The following is an 18,131-nucleotide window of genomic DNA, read 5'->3' on the forward strand; positions in this document are numbered from 1 at the left end:
TTGATCCATCAGTGGGGAGAGGTTATCTGTTCTGTGGGGAGGAGACAGCATCTGTTTTGTTTCTTGTTCCAGGCTGGTAGGGTTGTGTTCTCTCCTGGGTGGGTGGTGTATAGGCCTAGGGTTGGGGCTGACTCTGACTCTGGACCTATGCGTTGGAGGGCCTAGGTATAGTGTAGCCAACAGGCGAAAGGACTGCCTAGTAAACTACCTGTTACGGCAGGCAAAAATGGCAGTGTGGAAGACCAGGACACATGAGATACAGGGTGTAAGGACCCCATAGCCTTGCTGCTGAGGCTAGTGTAGGCTCCGCTCACACTGGAGCATGTATATAGGGGCTGGTGAACAGTCTGGAGGACTTTGTAGGGGTGTGGGGCATCGGGGGGTTCTATGTACAGTGGACGAGGAGGGGGGCTCTAACTATCTAGGTCCATTAAAATTAAGTAAAGTTTGTGCTTTTAAGTATGTAACTATTGGGCCAATAAAGGCCAATATATTTCTCCCTGTTGCAGGTTGTCAGTGTGTGATGAGGATAAGTTGACTCATAATGAGTTCATCGGGGAGTCTCGTGTTCCCCTGAAGCGCGTCAAGCCAGACCAGACCAAACACTTCAACACCTGTCTGGAACACCCACCCCCAGTACGAGACCCGACACACACATGCATGCACACACGCACCCACACACACTTCTTTCAACTGCAATCCTTTGAGTTAGCAGATGAGCTAACCCTATGAGGCAGAGATGCACAAAGAAGAAATAAGCTCACATTCTTCCTCTGTCTTCCCTCTCTCTTTCCCCAGCCACCCTCTCCAACCACCATGGGGACAGCACTCCGAGGAATCTCCTGCTACTTAAGAGAGGTGCGTTCCCCTTTCCTTCCTCCCTCTGTCTCTCCCTCCTCACTCTCGCCCCCTCCCTCTCTCTCTTTCTCTGTCAGTCTTTCCCCCGCCCTCTTTCTTCCTCCCTCTCTCTGTCTCCATATCTCTCCCCCTCTCCTTGTCTACCTCTCTCTCTCTTTGTCCCTCTCTCTCTTTGTCTCTCTCTCTCTCTCTCTCTCTCTCTCTCTCTCTCTCTCTCTCTCTCTCTCTCTCTCTCTCTCTCTCTCTCTCTCTGTCTCTCTGTCTCTCTGTCTCTGTCTCTCTGTCTCTCTCTCTTTGTCTCTCTCTCCTCTCTCTCTCTTTGTCTTTCTCTGTCTTTCTCTCTCTCTCTCTCTCTTATTTGAACAGTGAGACAGAATAACAACAAAAAAATCCAGAAAACGCATGTCAAAAATGTTATAAATTGATTTGCATTTTAATGAGAGAAAAGTATTTGACCCCCTCTCAATCAGAAAGATTTCTGGCTCCCAGGTGTCTTTTATACAGGTAACGAGCTGAGATTAGGAGCACACTCTTAAAGGGAGTGGTCCTAATCTCAGCTTGTTACCTGTATAAAAGACACCTGTCCACAGAAGCAATCAATCAATCAGATTCCAAACTCTCCACCATGGCCATGACCAAAGAGCTCTCCAAGGATGTCAGGGACAAGATTGTAGACCTACACAAGGCTGGAATGGGCTAGAAGACCATCGCCAAGCAGCTTGGTGAGAAGGTGACAACAGTTGGTGCGATCATTCGCAAATGGAAGAAACACAAAATAACTGTCAATCTCCCTCAGCCTGGGGCTCCATGCAAGATCTCACCTCGTGGAGTTGCAATGATCATGAGAACGGTGAGGAATCAGCCCAGAACTACACGGGAGGATCTTGTCAATGATCTCAAGGCAGCTGGGACCATAGTCACCAAGAAAACAATTGGTAACACACTACGCCGTGAAGGACTGAAATCCTGCAGCGCCCGCAAGGTCCCCCTGCTCAAGAAAGTACATATACAGGGCCGTCTGAAGTTTGCCAATGAACATCTGAATGATTCAGAGGAGAACTGGGTGAAAGTGTTGTGGTCAGATGAGACCAAAATCGAGCTCTTTGGCATCAACTCAACTCGCAGTGTTTGGAGGAGGAGGAATGCTGCCTATGACCCCAAGAACACCATCCCCACCGTCAAACATGGAGGTGGAAACATTATGCTTTGGGGGTGTTTTTCTGCTAAGGGGACAGGACAACTTCACTGCATCAACAGGACGATGGACGGGGCCATGTACCATCAAATCTTGGGTGAGAACCTCCTTCCCTCAGCCAGGGCATTGAAAATGGGTCGTGGATGGGTATTCCAGCATGACAATGACCCAAAACACACGGCCAAGGCAACAAAGGAGTGGCTCAAGAAGAAGCACATTAAGGTCCTGGAGTGGCCTAGCCAGTCTACAGACCTTAATCCAATAGAAAATCTGTGGAGGGAGCTGAAGGTTCGAGTTGCCAAACGTCAGCCTCGAAACCTTAATGACTTGGAGAAGATCTGCAAAGAGGAGTGGGACAAAATCCCTCTTGAGATGTGTGCAAACTTGGTGGCCAACTACAAGAAACGTCTGACCTCTGTGCCAACAAGGGATTTGCCACCAAGTACTAAGTCATGTTTTGCAGAGGGGTCAAATACTTATTTCCCTCATTAAAATGCAAATAAATTTATAACATTTTTGACATGCGTTTTTCTGGATTTTCTTGTTGTTATTCTGTCTCTCACTGTTCAAATAAACCTACCATTAAAATGATAGACTGATCATTTCTTTGTCAGTGGGCAAATGTACAAAATCAGCAGGGGATCAAATACTTTTTTCCCTCACTGTAGCATTCTAGTTTGCTCAGTTTTTTTGTTAATTCCTTCCAATGTGTCAAGTAATTATCTTTTAGTTTTCTAATGATTTGTTTGGGTCTAATTGTGTTGCTGTCCTGGGGCTCTGTGGGGTCTGTTTGTGTTTGTGAACAGAGCCCCAGGACCATCTTGCCTAGGGGACTCTTCTCCAGGTTCATCTCTCTGTAGGTGATGGCTTTGTTATGGAAGGTTTGGGAATCGCTTCCTTTTAGGTGGTTGTAGAATATAACGCTCTTTTCTGGATTTTGATCATTAGTGGGTATCGGCCTAATTCTGCTCTGTATACATTATTTGGTGTTTTCAAATCTAATCTAATTTTATTTGTCACATGCGCCGAATACAACAGGTGTAGACCTTACAGTGAAATGCTTACGTACAAGCCCTTAACCAACAATGCAGTTTTAAGAAAAATAAGTGTTAAATAAAAAATAGCTAAGTAAAAAAATAGTCAATGTGTGGGGGCACAGGTTAGTCGAGGTAATTTAGGTAATATGTATATGTAGGTAGAGTGAACATGCATAGATAATAAATAGAGAGTAGCAGCAGCTTAAAAGAGGGGGTAGGGGTAGAAGCTGTTAAGAAGCCTTTTGGACGTAGACTTGGCGCTCCGGTACCGCTTGCCGTGTGGTAGCAGAGAGAACAGTCTATGACTAGGGTAGCTGGAGTCTTTGACCATTTTTAGGGCCTTCCTCTGACACCGCCTGGTATAGAGGTCCTGGATGGCAGGAAGCTTGGCCCCAAGGATGTACTGGGCCGTATGCACTACCCTCTGTAGTGCCTTGCGGTCGGAGGCCGAGCAGTTGCCATACCAGGCAGTGATGCAACCAGTCAGGATGCTCTCGATGGTGCAGCTGTAGAACCTTTTGCGGATCTGAGGACCCATGCAAAATCTTTTCAGTCTCCTGAGGGGGAATAGGCTTTGTCGTGCCCTCTTCACAACTGTCTTGCTGTTTTTGGACCATGATGGTTTGTTGGTGATGTGGACACCAAGGAACTTGAAGATCTCAACCTGCTCCACTACAGCCCCGTCGATGAGAATGGGGGCATGCTCGGTCATCTTCTTTTTCCTATAGTCCACAATCATCTCCTTTGTTTTGATCACGTTGAGGGAGAGGTTGTTATCCTGGCACCACACGGCCAGGTCTCTGACCTCCTCCCTATAGGCTGTCTCATCGTTGTCGGTGATCAGGCCTACCACTTGTGTCGTCGGCAAACTTAATGATGGTGTTGGAGTCGTGCCTGGCCATGCAGTCATGGGTGAACAGGGAGTACAGGAGGGGACTGAGCACACACCCCTGAGGGGCCGTGTTGAGGATCAGCGTGGCAGATGTGTTGTTACCTACACTTACCACCTGGGGGTAGCTCGTCGGGAAGTCCAGGATCCAGTTGCAGATGGAGGTGTTTAGTCCCAGGGTCCTTAGCTTAGTGATGAGCTTTGAGGGCACTATGTTGTTGAACGCTGAGCTGTAGTCAATGAATAACATTCTCATGTAGGTGTTCCTTTTGTCCAGGTGGGAAAGGGCAGTGTTGAGTGCAATAGAGATTGCATCATCTGTGGATCTGTTGGGGCGGTATGCAAATTGGAGTGGGTCTAGGGTTTCTGGGATAATGGTGTTGATGTGAGCCATGACCAGCCTTTCAAATCACTTCATGGCTACAGACGTGAGTGCTACGTGTCGGTAGTCATTTAGGCAGGTTACCTTAGTGTTCTTCGGCACAGGGACTATGGTGGTCTGCTTGAAACATGTTGGTATTACAGACTCAGTCAGGGACAGGTTGAAAATGTCAGTGAATACACTTGACAGTTGATCAGTGCATGCTCGGAGTACACGTCCTGCTAATCCGTCTGGCCCTGTGGTCTTGTGAAAGTTGACCTGTTTAAAGGTCTTACTCATTTCGGCTATGGAGAGCGTGATCACAGTCATCCTGAACAGCTGATGCTCTCATGCATGCTTCAGTGTTGCTTGCCTCGAAGCAAGCATAGAAGTAATTTAGCTTGTCTGGTAGGGTTGGGTCACTGGGCAGCTCGCGGCTGTGCTTCCCTTTGTAGTCTGTAATCATTTGCAAGCCCTGCCACAACCGACGAGTGTCGGAGCCGGTGTAGTACGATTCAATCTTAGTCCTGTATTGACGCTTTGCCTGTTTGATGGTTCGTCGGAGGGCATAGCGAGATTTCTTATAAGCGTTCGGGTTAAGCGGCAGCTCTACCCTTTAGCTCAGTGCGGATGTTGCTTGTAATCCATGGCTTCTGGTTGGGGTATGTACGTACTGTCACTGTGGGGACGACGTCGTCGATGCACTTATTGATGAAGCCAGTGACTGATGTGGTGTACTTCTCAATGCCATTGGAAGAATCCCGGAACATATTCCAGTCTGTGCTAGCAAAATAGTCCTGTAGCTTAGCATCTGCGTCATCTGACCACTTCTTAATTGACTGAGTCACTGGTGCTTCCTGCTTTAGTTTTTGCTTGTAAGCAGGAATCAGGAGGATAGAGTTATGGTCAGATTTTCCAAATGGAGGGCGAGGGAGAGCTTTGTACGCATTTCTGTGTGTGGAGTAAAGGTGGTAAATTTGTTTTCCTCTTTTAACATGCTGGTAGAAATTAGGTAAACAAGATTTAAGTTTCCCTGAATAAAAGTCCCCGGCCACTAGGAGTGCCGACTCTGGATGAGTGTTTTCCTGTTTGCTTATGGCCTTATACAGCTCATTGAGTGCGGTCTTAGTGCTAGCATCGGTTAGTGGCGGTAAATAGACAGCTATGAAAAATATAGATGAAAACTCTCTTGGTAAATAGTGTGGTCTACAGCTTATCATGAGATACTCTACCTCAGGTGAGCAAAATCTCGAAACGTCCTTAATATTAGATTTCGTGCACCAGCTGTTGTTTACAAATATACACAGACCGCTACCCCTTGTCTTACCAGCGGCAGCTGTTCTATCTTGCCTATGTAGCATAAATCCCGCCAGCTGTATGTTATCCATGTCGTCGTTCAGCCACGACTCGATGAAACATAAGATATTACAGTTTTTAATGTCCCGTTTGTAGGATATCCGTGATCTTAGTTTGTCTATTTTGTTATCCAATGATTGTACGTTGGCTAATAGGACTGATGGTAGAGGCAGATTACGCACTTGCCGTCGAATCCTTACAAGGCACCCCGACCTACGTCCCCGATATCTCCGTCTCTTTCTCATGCGAATGACAGGGATTTGGGCCTTGTCGGGTGTCTGAAGAAAATCCTTCGCGTCCGACTAGTTAAAGAAAAAATCTTTGTCCAGTACGAGGTGAGTAATCGCTGCCCTGATATCCAGAAGCTCTTTTCAGTCATTAGAGACGGTGGCAGAAACATTATGTACCAAATAAGGTACAAATAATGCGAAAAAACACACACAATAGCACAATTGGTTAGGAGGCCGTAAAACGGCAGCCATCTCCTTCGGCGCCATTCCCTCCTTTGTACACAGAGGATATTTTTGCAGAATTCTGTATGCAGAGTCTCAATTTGGTGTTTGTCCCATTTAGTAAATTCTTGGTTGGTGAGCGGACCCCAGACCTCACAACCATAAAGGACAATGGGTTCTATAACTGATTCTGAAAGTATTTTTAGCCAGATCCTAATTGGTATGTCGAATTTTATGTTATTTTTGATGGCATAGAAGGCCCTTCTTCCCTTGTCTCTCAGATCGTTCACAGCTTTGTGGAATTTACCTGTGGCGCTGATGTTTAGGCCGAGGTATGTATAGTTTTTTGTGTGCTCTAGGGCAACGGCGTCTAGATGGAATTTGTATTTGTGTGGTCCTGACAACTGGACCTTTTTTGGAACAGCATTATCTTTGTCTTACTGAGATTTACTGTCAGGGCCCAGGTCTGACAGAATCTGTGCAGAAGATCTAGGTGCTGCTGTAGGCCATCATTGGTTGGGGACAGAAGCACCAGATCATCAGCAAACATTAGACATTTGACTTCAGATTCTAGTAGGGTGAGGCCGGGTGCTGCAGACTGTTCTAGTGCCCTTGCCAATTCGTTGATATATATGTTGAAGAGGGTGGAGCTGAAGCTGCATCCCTGTCTCATCCCATGGCCCTGTGGAAAGAAATGTGTGTGTTTTTTGCCCATTTTTACCGCACACTTGTTGTTTGTGTACATGGATTTTATAATGTTGTATGTTTTCCCCAACACCACTTTCCATCAATTTGTATAGCAGACCCTCATGCCAAATTGAGTCAAAAGCTTTTTTGAAATCAAATCAACAAAGCATGAGAAGACTTTGCCTTTGTTTTGGTTTGTTTGTTTGTCAATTAGGGTGTGCAGGGTGAATACGCGGTCTGTCGTACAGTAATTTGGTAAAAAGACAATTTGACATTTGCTCAGTACATTCTTTTCACTGAGGAAATGTATGAGTCTGCTGTTAATGTTAATGCAGAGGATTTTCCCAAGGTTGCTGTTGACGCATATCCCACGGTAGTTATTGGGGTCAAATTTGTCTCCACTTTTGTGGATTGGGGTGATCAGTCTTTGGTTCCAAATATTGGGGAAGATGCCAGAGCTAAAGATGATGTTAAAGAGTTTAAGTATAGCCAATTGGAATTTGTGGTCTGTATTTTTATAATTTCATTGAGGATACCATCAACACCACAGGAATTTTTGGGTTGGAGGGTTTGTATTTTGTCCTGTAGTTCATTCAATGTAATTGGAGAATCCAATGGGTTCTGGGAGTTTTTAATAGTTGATTCTAAGATTGTATTTGATCATGTAAACTCAGCAAAAAATGAAACGTCCTCTCACTGTCAACTGTGTTTATTTTCAGCAAACTTAACATGTGTAAATATTTGTATGAACAGAACAAGATTTAACAACTGAGACATAAACTGAACAAGTTCCACAGACATGTGACTAACAGAAATGGAATAATGTGTCCATGAACAAAGGGGGGGTCAAAATCAAAAGTAACAGTCAGTACCAGCTGCATTAAGTACTGCAGTGCATCTCTTTGCTGGCCATGGCAGAACACTGACATTCCTGTCTTGCAGGAAATCACGCACAGAACGAGCAGTATGGCTGGTGGCATTGTCATGCTGGAGGATCATGTCAGGATGAGCCTGCAGGAAGGGTACCACATGAGGGAGGAGAATGTCTTCCCTGTAACGCACAGCGTTGAGATTGCCTGCAATGACAACAAGCTCAGTCCGATTATGCTGTGACACACCGCCCCAGACCATGACGGACCCTCCACCTCCAAATCGATCCCGCTCCAGAGTACAGGCCTCGGTGTAACGCTCATTTCTTCGACGATAAACGCGAATCCGACCATCACCCCTGGTGAGACAAAACCGTGACTCGTCAGTGTAGAGCACTTTTTGCCAGTCCTGTCTGGTCCAGCGATGGTGGGTTTGTGCCCATAGGCGACGTTGTTGCCGGTGATGAGGACCTGCCGTACAACAGGCCTACAAGCCCTCAGTCCAGCCTCTCTCAGCCTATTGCGGACAGTCTGAGCACTGATGGAGGGATTGTGCATTCCTGGTGTAACTCGGGCAGTTGTTGTTGCCATCCTGTACCTGTCCCGCAGGTGTGATGTTTGGATGTACCGATCCTGTGCAGGTGTTGTTACATGTGGTCTGCCACTGCAAGGACGATCAGCTGTCCATCCTGTCTCCCTGTAGCGCTGTCTTAGGCGTCTCACAGTACGGACATTGCAATTTATTGCCCTGGCCACATCTACAGTCCTCATGCCTCCTTGCAGCATGCCTAAGGCACGTTCACGCAGATGAGCAGGGACCCTGGGCATCTTTATTTTGGTGTTTTTCAGAGTCAGTAGAAAGGCCTCTTTAGTGTCCTAAGTTTTCATAACTGTGACCTTAATTGCCTACCGTCTGTAAGCTGTTAGTGTCTTAACGACCGTTCCACAGGTGCATGTTCATTAATTGTTTATGGTTAATTGAACAACCATGGGAAACAGTGTTTAAACCAGGGGTGTCAAACATCTGGCCCGCGGGCCGGATCAGGCCCGCAAACGGGTTTAATCCGGCCCGCGAGATGATTTTGTAAAGTATAAAAATGAGCTGCAATTTTTCAATAAAATAAACTGCTGTTCCAATTGTGTCCACTGGATGGCGCAATAGCAATTGTGTTAAGCAAGCAAACTGTTTATACCGGGGCAGAGCAAATAGGTCAAGCAAGTGCAGCCAGTCCGGATGAGCTACTTTGTTTTGCCCGCGATATTTATTACGGCTTCTACTTTTAACATTATGTGCTTTGGCACCCTCATTGCCCCAATATGTCTCTGTCAAAAAAGAGAAAAGTGGACGCAGAGTGCAGAGTGTTCCAAGAAAAATTGTCATCCTTCTATTTATTCACGGAATTGAATGGGAAAGCTGTATGTTTGGTGTGTTCACAGCATGTTGCAGTGCTGAAAGAATATAACCTTCGTCGCCACTATGTGAGTCTTCATGCCGACAAATATGACAACTTTCAAGGACAGCGGAGAAGAGAGAAGGTGAATGAACTGTTGGTGGGTCTGAAGAAACAGCAGTCTGTGTTTACTCACAGCCGAGACATCAGTGACGCTGCAGTGAAAGCTAGCTACCTCATTGCTAATGAAATCGCAGTGGCTTCAAAACCATTTAGTGAGGGTGAATTTGTAAAAACATGCATGCTGAAGAGATTGTGTGCCCTGAAAAGCACCAGGCTTTTGCAAATATCAGCCTGACAAGAAACACAGTTGCAGACAGGATTTCCGATCTTTCAGTGGATTTGGACAGCCAGTTGAAGCAAAAAGTAAAGTCATTTATTGCGTTTTCGGTTGCAATTGATGAAACACGGACATTACAGATGTTGCACAACTGGCCATTTTCATCCGCGGAGTTGATGACACATTGACCGTCACCGAGGAGTTCGTGGAGTTGGTGCCGATGACAGATACAACGACAGCAGCTGATATTTTCACTGCACTCGTCGGCGCGCTGGACAGGGTCGGAGTGGACTGGTCCCGCGCTGTCAGCCTGGCTACAGATGGTGCTCCCTCAATTATCGGGAAAAAAGCAGGCGTTGTGACAAAGTTCAGAGAGAAAGTGCAATCTGCAAATGGAGGACGTGATTTTTGGACTTTTTACTGTATTTTGCACCAGGAGGCTTTGTGTTGCAAGTCATTAAAGATGGATAACGTCATGAATAAAACAAAGCTGCGCTCAAGGCTCACGCACAAGCACTTGAATCACATCCTGAAGTTGGCTGCCACTCAGGATGTGACGCCTGAAATTGATGCGCTGGTGAAAGCTAAAAGATGCCAGGTATCAGGAGTCAAATAAACTATGCAACCCCACTTAAAGTGCTGCATGAGACACCCTGATATAGTTCTGTGATCTGTGATATACTTCTGTGAATTACTGAGGCATTGTGTGTTTGTGTGTTGTTTGTCCTCAGAATTTCAAATAACTTGAGGTGTTTTATGATTAATAGTGATGTTGTGCTTTTGGACACACTGTCCTCAGGCTCCAGCTTTATGTTTATATGTTTTTATGTTGATGTGCTATTGTTTTTAATTGATTTTATTTTATTTGTATATTTAACCTATTCTTGACTCTGTGGTTCTTGCACTTGTTTGGGGAACAGGATTTCATTATTTGTATCTACATTTCTGCCTGAGAAATGACACCCGGATATAGTTCTGTGATCTGTGAAACAGTTATGTGAATCACTGAGGCATTGTGTGTTTGTGTGTTCTTTTTCTTTAGAATTTTCAAATAAACTTCAGGTGTTTTATGATTAATAGTGATGTTGTGCTTGTACTATTTTGGACACACTGTCCTCAGGCTCCAGCTTTATGTTTTATGTTGATAGTATTAAAACAAAGAAAACAATCTGAAGTTGTTGTTTTTAAGTTATATATACCATGATTTTACCGGTCCGGCCCACTTGGGAATAGATTTTCCTCCATGTGGCCCCTGAGCTAAAATGAGTTTGACACCCCTGGTTTAAACCCTTTACAATGAAGATCTGTGAAGTTATTTGGATTTTTACGAATTATCTTTGAAAGACAGGGTCCTGAAAAAGGGATGTTTTTTTTCTGAGTTTATTCGTTTTTGCTGTTTGTTCTTTGTTCTGGGGCCAAAAAGATTGGAGAAGTGGTTTACCCATACATCTCAGTTTTGGATAGATAACTCTTTGTGTTGTTGTTTGTTTGAGGTTTTCCAATTTTCCCAAAAGTGGTTAGAGTCTATGGATTCTTCAATTACATTGAGCTGATTTCTGATGTGCTGTTCCTTCTTTTTCCGTATATCACGTTTCAAGAGAAGACCCAGATGCAGACAGTGTCGAAGTAACAAAGGTTTATTACAAAAACAGGGGGCAGGCAAACGACAGGTCAAGGGCAGTCAGAGGTCAGTAATCCAGATCAGAGTCCAAAAGCTAGAGAACAGCAGGCAGTCTCAGGGTCAGGGCAGGCAGAGGTCAATAATCCAGGGTGGTGTGACAAGGTACAGAACGGCAGGCAGGCTCAGGGTCAGGGCAGGCAGAATGGTCAAACCGGGTGCTGCCAACTAAATGTGAATTTCAATAGGAGCCACTTTGTGCAGACTGATTATAAGTCATTATCGACCTTATTTCCTTCCTTAGTTACTTAGATACTTAAATGAGATGTGGGGAATATGAGAGGGGAAAAGAAATCAGCTTTTAAAGATGGGAGGAGAGGAGAGAGATAATGTAGACAGAACAGAGTATGAATATGATCAATTCTGGTTGGTTTTTTAAAACTCTAAATGTATCCAAAACACAAGGCAGTGATACATAGGAAAGGGCAAACAACTCAGCTTGGTATCAGTTTATAAGCATCACATTTTGAAGCTTTTGCAAAAAGAGATGCCCCAGCTAGCACATAATGTTCTGAGAACCATATGTTTCTTAGAGGTTGGTGAGAGCGTGGTTGTTCTATGGTTATTTTGTATACAACCTTCCCACAACTTTCTGGGAATGGTGCAGGATAGTTGTTTGGCTTTGGAACATTCTCAGCACATTTAAGGTACTTGACAAAAATGTTTTATTTTCTTGATATTTCATTACTTTTGCAGAACGTTTCCTAAAAGTTCAAACATGGTTACATTTAATTTCCATTTTGGTAATGTTCTAGGAATGTTCTCCAACTGGTTTGACATTGGGAATGTTCTCAAATAGTTCAGAGAACATTAAGAAGCAACGTTCTTCTGTGGGAATTTCAGTGCTTCAGCATAACGTTTCCTACATGTTTCCTCATGGTTCTATTTAAAGTAATGTTCTCAAATTGTTCCAAGAACATTAAGAAAACAATCCAGAAAAACCACAGGCAAACTTTAGTAACATTCAGAGAACATTCTAAGAATGTTATTTAAAAACATACATTCCATTCTCAGAACGTGAAGAAAACTTGCCATAAAAACCACAACAAAACTTTATTAATGTTCAGAGAATGTTCTAAGACTGTTATTTAAAAAACATATACATTCCGTTCTCAACAAAACTCTTTCTATCCTCTATCTTGTTAAGTGTGTTGGCCGCACCCACTATTTGGCCACACCTGATCTTAATGAGTGCTTGTTTCCTTTGAAATGGGGTCTGTTTGAATAGACTAAAATGAACAGCTTTGTATGCGTAGAAATATATGATATGCTAACTCCATCCTGGTGGCGCAGTGGACTAATTCCATTGATAGAAAACATACAATTATTGGTTCGAATCTCACTGATGCCATGTCACAATAAAAATGAATTTAAGGAAATGAATTTCCATGTGTCCTATCTGTGCTTGAAGTAAAACAAAAGTTAACCCAAAATAAGCTAGCAGTGTTAATTAAAGTTTTAAGGAACTTATTCAAAAACCTCAAAATAACCTAGAATTTTCGTTCTTAGAGCGTTAATAAAACCTCCCAGGAAAGCTTTCAAGGAATCAGAGTAAAACGCTCTCAGAACCTCCCTGCAACCTAAAAATAAACATTCCCAGAACAGGCAAAATGTTCAGTTCTGTTCTCAGAACGCTAATAAAACATTCAGTCTTACCAGTCAGGAAATGTATGGTTTCATTCACACAACCAATGTGAAACCAAAAAAATAAGTTCCCACAACTTCCAAGGAACCAAATGTGCTAGCTAGGGCATCACAGTTATTGAAGTCAATACATTGCATCAGTGGTACACCTGCAGCACATAGTCTGCGGTAGAATAAATAGCTGTCCAAATGCATGTGAATAAAGTAGGTGAAGTTAAGACTAGAGACTGAATCCGATTGATATGGATGGTTTTTGGAAGGAGGGATCAAAGCAAGAGAGAGAAAGAGAAAGGAAAAGGAGAGAGGCTGAAAAGAAAGTGGGAGGGTTTTGTGTCTCGATTGTCTTGGACAGCTTGAGGCGATGGGGTTTATTTTAAACTCTTAATTCAGATAGATTGGATGGAGGCCAGTCGTGCGTGCGTTCTTGTAAGTGTTCTTGCGTGCGTTCGTGCGTGCACTTGAGTGGTTTTGTACATCTGTGTGCGCGCGCTTGTGTATGTGTGTGTGGCCGTGATAGCTGTGATGGATGGCCATCTGTGGTTTAATCAGATACATCTGAATATGCAAGCTAGCTAGCACAGTGCCTCAGACAGACAGCCATTTGCATTCCTGTCCAGCCCACCTGACCTGCACGGCTCTGTGTGTTTACCTGCTCATTAGGGGAGGAGGGTGTATGTGCGTGTGCATGCACGTGTCAGCGAACGCAAAGCACACATACACCGCCTTCAGAAAGTATTAGTACCCCTTGACTTATTCCACATTTTGTCGTGTCACAGCCTGAATTCAAAATGGATTCAATAAAAAAAAGAATCGCCCATCTACACACAATACCCCATAATGAAAAAGTGAAAACATGTTTTTAGAAATGTTTTCAAATTTATTGGAAATGAAATACAGAAATATCTAATTTACATAAGTATTCACAGCCCTTTGCTATGACACTCCAAATTGAGCTCAGGTGCATCCAATTTCCTTTGATCATCCTTGAGATGCCACTACAACTTGATTGGATTCAATTGTTTGGACATTATTAAGAAGGAAACACACCTGTCTATAAAAGGTCCCACAGTTGACAGTGCATGTCAGAGCAGAAACTATACCATGAATTCCAAGGAACTGTCCGTAGTTCTCTGAGATATCTCCGATATATCTGGGGAAGGGTATAAAACAATTTCTAGAACAATTTCTAGAGTGTTGAAAGTTTCCAAGAGCATAGTGGTCTCCATCATTGGGAAATAAATACAAATATGGAATTACCCAGACTCTGCCTAGAGCTGGCCGTCCGACCAAACTGAGCAACTGGGCAAGAAGGACCACTCTGACAGAACTACAGAGTTCCTTGGCTGATATGGGAGAACCTGCCAGAAGGACAACAGACTCTACAGCACTTCGCCAATCTGGGCTTCATGGGAGAGTGGCCAGACGGAAGGCACTTCTGAGACAAAGGCACATGACAGCACGCCTGGAGTTTGCAAAAAGGCACATGAAAGACTGAGAACATAAGGCAAAAGATTCTGTGGTTTGATGAGACAGAAATGTAACTATTTGGCCTGAATGCAAAGCGCTATGTCTGGAGAAAACCAGGCACAGCTCTTCATCCGTCTAACACCATCCCTACCGTGAAGCATGGTGGTGGCAGCATCATGCTATGAGGATGCTTTTCAGCGGCAGGGACTGGGAGACTGGAAAGGATATATATATTTTTTATTTATTTCACCTTTATTTAACCAGGTAAGCAGTTGAGAACAAGTTCTCATTTACAACTGCGACCTGGCCAAGATAAAGCATAGCAGTGCGATAAAAACAACAACACAGAGTTACATATGGGGTAAAAAAACATAAAGTCAAAAAATACAACAGAAAATATATATACAGTGTGTGCAAATGTAGCAAGTTATGGAGGTAAGGCAATAAATAGGCTATAGAGCAAAATAATTACAATTAGTATTAACACTGGAATGCTAGATGTGCAAGAGATTATGTGCAAATAGAGATACTGGGGTGCAAAAGAGCAAAATAAATAACAATATAGGGATGAGGTAGTTGGGTGGGCTAATTTCAGATGGGCTGTGTACAGGTGCAGTGATCGGTAAGGTGCTCTGACAACTGATGCTTAAAGTTAGTGAGGGAGATAAGAGTCTCCAGCTTCAGAGATTTTTGCAATTCGTTCCAGTCATTGGCAGAAGAGAACTGGAAGGAATGGCGGCCAAAGGAGGTGTTGGCTTTGGGAATGACCAGTGAGATATACCTACTGGAGCGCAGACTACGGGTGGGTGCTGCTATGGTGACCAATGAGCTAAGATAAGGCGGGGATTTGCCTAGCAGTGATTTATAGATGGCCTGGAGCCAGTGGGTTTGACGACGAACATGTAGTGAGGACCAGCCAACAAGAGCGTACAGGTCACAGTGGTGGGTAGTGTATGGGGCTTTGGAGACAAAACGGATGGCACTGTGAGTAGAGTGTTGGAGGCTATTTTGTAAATGACATCGCCGAAGTCAAGGATCGGTAGGATAGTCCGTTTTACGAGGGCATGTTTGGCAGCATGAGTGAAGGAGGCTTTGTTGCGAAATAGGAAGCCGATTCTAGATTTAACTTTGGATTGGAGATTCTTAATGTGAGTCTGGAAGGAGAGTTTACAGTCTAACCAGACACCTAGGTATTTGTAGTTGTCCACATACTCTAGGTCAGACCCGTCGAGAGTGGTGATTCTAGTCGGGTGGGCGGGTGCCAGCAGCGTTCGATTGAAGAGCATGCATTTAGTTTTACTAGTGTTTAAAAAAAAATATTATATATAAAAAAATATATATATATAATTACAAAATAAAAACCCAAAAAAAACTAAAGTTACATTAATGTATGCACTCACTAACTGTAAGTCGCTCTGGATAAGAGCGTCTGCTAAATGACGTAAATTTAAATGTAAATGATTTAAGAGCAGTTGGAGGCTACTGAAGGAGTGTTGTATGGCATTGAAGCTCGTTTGGAGGTTTGTTAACACAGTGTCCAATGAAGGGCCAGATGTATACAAAATGGTGTCGTCTGCGTAGAGGTGGATCTGAGAGTCACCAGCAGCAAGAGCGACATCATTGATATACACTGAGAAAAGAGTCGGCCCAAGAATTGAACCCTGTGGCACCCCCATAGAGACTGCCATAGGTCCAGACAACAGGCCCTCCGATTTGACACACTGAACTCTATCTGAGAAGTAGTTGGTGAACCAGTCGAGGCAGTCATTTGAGAAACCAAGGCTATTTAGTCTGCCAATAAGAATGCGGTGGTTGACAGAGTGGAAAGCCTTGGCCAGGTCGATGAAGACGGCTGCACAGTACTGTCTATTATCGATCGCGGTTATAATATAGTTTAGGACCTTGAGCGTGGCTGAAGTGCACCCATGACCAGCTCGGAAACCGGATTGCAAAGCGGAGAAGGTACGGTGGGATTCGAAATGGTTGGTGATCTGTTTGTTAACTTGGCTTTCAAATACTTTCGAAAGGCAGGGCAGGATGGATATAGGTCTGTAACAGTTTGGATCTAGAGTGTCGCCCCCTTTGAAGAGGGGGATGACCGCGGCATCTTTCCAATCTCTGGGGATCTCAGACGTTACGAAAGAGAGGTTGAACAGACTAGTAATAGGGGTTGCGACAATTTTGGCGGCTAGTTTTAGAAAGAAAGGGTCCAGATTGTCTAGCCCAGCTGATTTGTAGGGGTCCAGATTTTGCAGCTCTTTCAGAACATCAGCTGTCTGAATTTGTGTGAAGGAGAAGCGGGGGGGGCATGGGCAAGTTGCAGCGGAGGGTGCAGAGTTGGTGGCCGGGGTAGTGGTAGCCAGGTGGAAAGCATGGCCGGCCGTAGCAAAATGCTTGTTGAAATTCTCGATTATTGTAGATTTATCGGTGGTGATAGTGTTTCCTAGCCTCAGTGCAGTGGGCAGCTGGGAGGAAGTGCTCTTATTCTCCATGGACTTTACAGTGTCCCAAAACTTTTTGGAGTTAGTGCTACAGGATGCAAATTTCTGTTTGAAAAAGTTAGCCTTTGCTTTCCTGACTGCTTGTGTATATTGGTTCCTAACTTCCCTGAAAAGTTGCATATCGCGGGGGCTATTTGATGCTAATGCAGTACGCCACAGGATGTTTTTGTGCTGGTCAAGGGCAGTCAAGTCTGAGGAGAACCAGGGGCTATATCTGTTCTTAGTTCTGTATTTTTTGAATGGGGCATGTTTATTTAAGATTGAGAGGAAATTACTTTTAAAGAACAACCAGGCATCCTCTACTGACGGAATGAGATCTATATCCATCCAGGATACCTGGGCCAGGTCAATTAGGAAGGCCTGCTCACTAAAGTGTTTTAGGGAGCGTTTGACAGTGATGAGGGGTGGTCGTTTGACCGCGGACCCGTTACGGACGCAGGCAATAAGGCAGTGATCGCTGAGATCCTGGTTGAAGACAGCGGAGGTGTATTTAGAGGGTAAGTTAGTCAGGATGATATCTATGAGGGTACCCATGTTTACGGATTTAGGGTTGTACCTGGTAGGTTCATTGATAATTTGCGTGAGATTGAGGGCATCTAGTTTGGATTGTAGGATGGCCGGGGTATTAAGCATATCCCAATTTAGGTCACCAAGCAGTACGAACTCTGAGGATAAATGGGGGGCAATCAATTCACAAATGGTGTCCAGGGCACAGCTGGGGGCTGAGGGGGGTCTGTAGCAAGCAGCAACAGTGAGAGACTTATTTCTGGAAAGGTGGATTTTTAGAAGTAGAAGCTCAAATTGTTTGGGCACAGACCTGGATAGTATGATAGAGCTCTGCAGGCTATCTCTACAGTAGATTGCAACTCCACCCCCTTTGGCAGTTCTATCTAGACGGAAAATGTCATAGTTGGGGATGGACATTTCAGAATTTTTGGTGGCCTTCCTAAGCCAGGATTCAGACACTGCTAGAACATCAGGGTTGGCGGAGTGTGCTAACGCAGTGAATAACTCAAACTTAGGAAGTAGACTTCTGATATTTACATGCAGGAAACCAAGGCTTTTGCGATTACAGAAGTCAGCAAATGATAGCGCCTGGGGAGTAGGAGTGATACTGAGGGCTGCAGGGCCTGGGTTAGCCTCTACATCACCGGAGGAACAGAGGAGGACTAGAATAAGGATACGGCTAAAGGCTTTAAGAACTGGTCTTCTAGTGCGTTGGGTACATAGAATAAAGGGGGCAGATTTCTGGGCGTTGTAGAAAAGATTCAGGGCATTATGTAAAGACAACGATATGGAAGGATATGAGTAAAGTGGAGGTAAACCTAAGCGTTGGGTAACAATGAAAGAGATAGCATCACTGGAGGCACCAATTGAGTCGGTCTCCGCGTGTATGGGGGTGGGAC

The 18,131-nt window shown here is 44.3% G+C and overlaps 1 protein-coding gene across 1 annotated transcript in view; it reads left to right on the top strand.

Moving 5' to 3' along the window:
- The window catches only part of doc2a (double C2-like domains, alpha), a gene marked incomplete at both ends in the record, with an annotated part of 48,456 nt that overhangs the window by 20,064 nt on the left and 10,261 nt on the right, over window positions 1-18,131 (top strand). The window contains 2 exons of the mRNA XM_084144920.1: window positions 510-636; window positions 799-858. Of these exons, the coding sequence (XP_084001046.1) occupies window positions 510-636; window positions 799-858 (187 nt within the window). The remainder of the gene's footprint in view (window positions 1-509; window positions 637-798; window positions 859-18,131) is intronic.

This window comes from Coregonus lavaretus (genome assembly GCF_964263955.1).
Source record: "Coregonus lavaretus genome assembly, chromosome: 28".
In the NCBI taxonomy this organism is placed as follows: domain Eukaryota; kingdom Metazoa; phylum Chordata; class Actinopteri; order Salmoniformes; family Salmonidae; genus Coregonus; species Coregonus lavaretus.